Raw genomic sequence first — 4,646 nt, forward strand, 5'->3', positions numbered from 1 at the left:
CGAAATTATTTGTTATACTGCAAAAAATTTTTCTGGCTTTGAGCGCTTCAAATTGTGGAAGTATAAAATGTTCGGTTATTCGAAATTAACCTTTCTTTATGTGTTCTGTTTCAATTTGCTTCGATTCCTGTCTGTGAACCAATGGAACTTTCTCTCTTATCACAGTTTTCTGAATATAAATATGGAGTAGAAGTTTGGGCTATGACATTTTTCGATAGCCGAGGTGATTCTCGGAGTGTTCTAAAGAGTCTGCGAAATAGTTAAAGACCTTTGAATTATATTTATTGACCCTTGATTTTTTTTTGGCTCTGCATACGGGGTCCAGCTCTGTAACTATGAAAATGTTTAAGCGTCTGGTGGCAAGTTAATAATCTCCTTTGTTGCATGCTTCCTGACTGGCAATTGTGATAGTTATAAATATTTTTTTCTTGTTCAGAAGCTCATTTGTTTTTGTGCTCTCTGCCAACTGCGAAGAATATACAGATTTTTTCGTTGCTTGTTCCGAACGATGATTCCACAATTTATTCGACAAAGCTTAGACTGCCTTTTTGTTAAGAAGTTCTTAGAAAGACGTTTCGCCGTTCAGAAACTTATGTCAAGATGAGCGGAAAGAAGGAGAAACTCCGGCAGGGTAAATAGTTTTATTTTTGATCCAAGATTAACGCTATCCGTTACTGATTAATACAATACTCAGCGAAAGGCAACAAGTCAAGCGGAGGATCCTTTAAGAAGCATTACCCAGGAAGCTTTGTCTTGTTTGAAGTCATTTGAAGGCCATCTGAAAGAGAGGATCCTTCAAGAAGCATTACCCACAAGGTTTTGTCTTGTTGGAAGTCGTTTCATTACCATCTGAAAAAGTTTTTCCTTCGTTCGTTAGATAGGATTGAGTCCAGGCTACAATGCTGGTGCGCCCCTCTAAACACTACTCAAGGAACTCGCTTCCACGACAGTCCGGTCTAAGTAAATGGAACGGACACGGATTTTTACTCGGCCAAGCAGCATTCCTTCAAAAATGTTTTTTACCACAACAACAACAACTCAACGAACATAAAATGGTAATATTTCAAAATATATTTTCAACAGCACTCCCATTTGAATAAAACATAATAAAATTACCGTTAAACAAAATTCTGTATATTATATGTAACTGTATATTATTTAATATATTCAAACTACTTTATATTCGTATATATACATAAGTTTGTATTTAATCGCTTTGAGGCTCTGCGCAAGCTCCACTTCAGAGTCCTTCCGCCGTAGTTTCACCAATAGCATATTACCTTGGTTACATAAAAGCGACCAGCATTGATGGACGCATTCGCAGTATTCATTCAACAATCGCATCGCACAGTTTCGAAATATACTCCGCGCGGATACAGCTAACGGTAAACGGTAGTATTTTCGTTTTATTTTCACTATGTTCCTGTGGCGTTTGGGATTATTATTTTTTCTCAGCATAATTGTTGTCTCCACAAATCAGTCATGGCTGAAACCGGGCTGCCACAAAGTGGGTAATACGCGCATCATATCCATACCGGAGTGTGTGGAGTTTCGTATTACCACCAATGCTTGTCGTGGATTCTGCGAGTCGTACGCTGTGCCGTCCATACCGTTTGGTCAGGCTATACCGGGCATATTTAAGCCGGTCAAACCGGTCGTTTCGGTGGGTCAGTGCTGTAACATAATGGCGGCGGAGGAAGTGAGTGCAAAAATATTGGCCGATGTGATTTTGAAGTGTCATATAAAATTCATTTTCCCCAATTTCAGGTGCAAAAGCGCGTACTTTGCATGGGCGGTATGCGTAACATAACCTTCAAATCGGCAGTATCCTGTTCCTGTTATCATTGTAAGAAGAATTAGTGTGCTATTGAAGAATGTTGGCGTAATTTGTGTTGAATTTGTATGGGCTACGAAACACCTGAGCTGCACGAGTTTGTTATGTGATCTTTTATATGTATAAAAACAGTTTTTAATATGCTCTGAGCCGTGCATAGTTAATTATTCAATATATATACATACATATATACATACCTACAATATTTTTATATTTTATCTGAATTGTTGTTGCATCCGAATTAAAAAATAAAATACAAAAAAAATGTGTTTCTTTGCGCGTTTGGTTAATCGCTTAGAACGATGCTACAAAAATATTACTTTTCTCTCTGCTGTTGTTGTAGTGGCCGAATTCTACCGAGTTGACAGTCCGGATAAAAATCGGGGTCAGTTTGGGGTACGTAGACCCGACTATCGTGGGAATGGCAGTCTCGTTTTTCTGTCTCGTGTCGTAAGACTACAGTCGTTTGGCCATATAATATGCCGACGAAAACTGTCGTTCTAAGCAAATTGTTCTCGACAAATGTAGAAATAACAGAAGCGAAGCAGACCAAAGCTTAGATGGAAAATTGGTGGGTCACACTGGAACTACGGTGCTGGCGAACTCAAGGACAGAAAGAATTAGATAATTAAATTGCAGTTCAAGCAAAGAGATTCCTCTTGGGAAACAGTTTTGATAATGAAGATGTATTTTTAATTACCGTCTTATTTTTTGCATTGCAAGTCATGTATTTTTAATTGCAGTCAAAGAAGGTTACAAGGTATTTGATCACACTCTACCAAGTTCGGAAGTGCGTTTCCGTTTTGGGCACAATCCTTTGATCAGCGCCCCAAAGTTTAAACGCATTTTGTATGTTTATTTTGGTTCCAATTGGTTCATGTGGATAGGGATACCTTACTTTTGCTGCGCTTGTGTCGACTTCTCGAATCAATTGGCCTCCGCCGTACTTTTTTGGGCCCCGGCAGATAATGTCGCCACCCGGTAGCGACTTACACAAATTTCGTTAAGATTGCATTTTTCAACCCTGCCTGCCCTTGATCAGTTTCAACAGAATAATCTTTCACCACGAATCTCCACAAATGGGCCAAGTAACCCAATGAGCAGATTCCATGCAGTGCCCAAACTCAGGGCTAACTGCCCCGTGCCACCAGGTTAAAGTCTCTGTGCTAAGACCTTGACACAACAGTCTCTTTTGCTACTTCCTGCAATATGAGTCACGATTAAATTTAAACTGCATGAGTCCGGAAAATTTAATTTTCCACAACAAAAAGATTTGAAAATGAGATCTTCTAAGCCTATTTAAAGTGTTTTTATACAAGAACCAGAAGTCATTATAGAAAATGATATGACCGATTTCAGTTTGGCACGCTACAATGGCAAATTATCGATGCTGGTGAAGTACCAATTGTGAAAATGGGTAAATATGAGCTGGACAATTCACAATTTAGCAAATGGAGCAAATGGAGAAATATAAACAATTTTTACGCTTTAAAAAAATTTCATTGAAATATTTTTGTACAGCCCTAATGTGAGAATTATTCCAATATTATGAAACGTAATCCTCGCATATATTAGCATATATCAGTGATTTTTTTTTAGATTTTTTACTAATTTTTTTTTTACTTAATTTCAATGGCTTTTCAAAATTAAAAATCAAAACCTTTCGTATTTAAAAAAGTTTCACCGTGATTAATTTTATTGGAATAAAAAAAGAATAATTAATGTTTTCCAAACTGGTAGGCACTTAAATTCTGTTTAACAAAATAACTGAGAGCTTGCGGCAAACTCTCAAATCCAAATTGCTGCTATCACAACTTATAATTTTGCAGCTGGTGCTGAACCTGCATCTGTCAATATACTTTGCATTTCAAGTAAAACTTCGCGCAACACGCACGTAAATGTATCCACATCGGTTACGTGGTTATTACGCCAACAAGAGCATGCCAAATCATATCATTCTCACGTGGATTTGGCAGCAAAAGCATAACCATCGTCCGCAGCTGGACCATAAGCCATGAAAGCCAAATTAGGTGTGGCCACTTGTGAGGTCGACACACGAAAGATTAAACTCTTCACATAACCAGGGATTTGAAAAATTCCGGTATTGGTTTCTTATTCTCAATAGCCATCAGTTTCAAGCCCAACAAATGCCGATCCACACCCTTACCCTGCAACGCATTCGTGGTGTAAGCGCGATGACCGTTTATAGCGGCACGCAACAGCTCGACACGTTTCTTATTATCGGCGCATTCGTCCAACATGGCTTTGGCAAAGGCGACGGATTCATTGGAGCAAGAGCGTATGGTCTCGGTGCGTCCATTGATGTAAATACGCAAATGTGCAGACTCATATTGCGCAGCTGGTACTTTATGTAGTCTGTAAGTAGTGTTCAAGAGTAAGTGCATGCATGAAACTTTATTTTTGTAAAGTATGAGCCAAAATATATTTACTTGTAGTAGGCATATTGCAAAGCGATTTGTATGTAGCTGTCCGGACTGAGTTTTTGCTGTTTCAGGAAACCTTTGCCATAGTCTTGGAAATGTAAAACATTCACGTGCAAATTTTCAGCCAATTCATTTACGTTTTTCCGTGCTTTTTCAATATAACGGTTTAAGGTATTGTTGCTTTTTAACGGAAGTTTAGCGGCACATGGATAATTATCACGAGCACTGCCGTCATAGTGTTTGTCGTTGAATCTAGGGGAAGAGGAGAATACAATTTTTATTATTATTTATTAATACTATTTGCTAAAATATAGTGTTGTGAATTAAAAATTGATTTATCTTAATTTAAATAAAAAATTTCAGCTTTG

At 38.0% G+C, this 4,646-nt stretch overlaps 2 protein-coding genes across 2 annotated transcripts; one reads left to right on the forward strand and one right to left on the reverse strand.

The window, feature by feature from the left end:
• The first annotated feature begins 1,325 nt into the window (after positions 1-1,325).
• LOC126767385 (thyrostimulin alpha-2 subunit-like) lies at positions 1,326-2,068 on the forward strand. Its single transcript, XM_050484917.1, has 2 exons — positions 1,326-1,699; positions 1,768-2,068. The coding sequence occupies exons 1-2, from the start codon at positions 1,418-1,420 to the stop codon at positions 1,858-1,860; spliced, it is 375 nt and encodes a 124-aa protein (XP_050340874.1). The 5' UTR covers positions 1,326-1,417; the 3' UTR covers positions 1,861-2,068.
• A 1,725-nt stretch (positions 2,069-3,793) lies between these two features.
• LOC126767386 (carnitine O-acetyltransferase-like) lies at positions 3,794-4,553 on the reverse strand (the record flags this gene model as incomplete). The annotated part of the gene is given in 3 exon segments (XM_050484918.1): positions 3,794-3,921; positions 3,924-4,210; positions 4,285-4,553. Coding segments are annotated over 3 exon segments (684 nt in total), but the record flags the coding sequence as incomplete, so codon positions are not given.
• Between the last annotated feature and the right edge of the window lie 93 nt (positions 4,554-4,646).

The sequence above is a fragment of the Bactrocera neohumeralis genome, unplaced genomic scaffold (genome assembly GCF_024586455.1).
Source record: "Bactrocera neohumeralis isolate Rockhampton unplaced genomic scaffold, APGP_CSIRO_Bneo_wtdbg2-racon-allhic-juicebox.fasta_v2 ctg5869, whole genome shotgun sequence".
Lineage (NCBI taxonomy): Eukaryota > Metazoa > Arthropoda > Insecta > Diptera > Tephritidae > Bactrocera > Bactrocera neohumeralis.

Bases quoted from the DNA above. Each gene is read 5' to 3' on its own strand.
- LOC126767385 (XM_050484917.1), top strand. From the start codon at position 1,418: ATGTTCCTGTGGCGTTTGGGATTATTATTTTTTCTCAGCATAATTGTT. The intron at 1,700-1,767 runs GTGAGTGCAAAA...CCCCAATTTCAG, and splicing joins ACATAATGGCGGCGGAGGAA to GTGCAAAAGCGCGTACTTTG.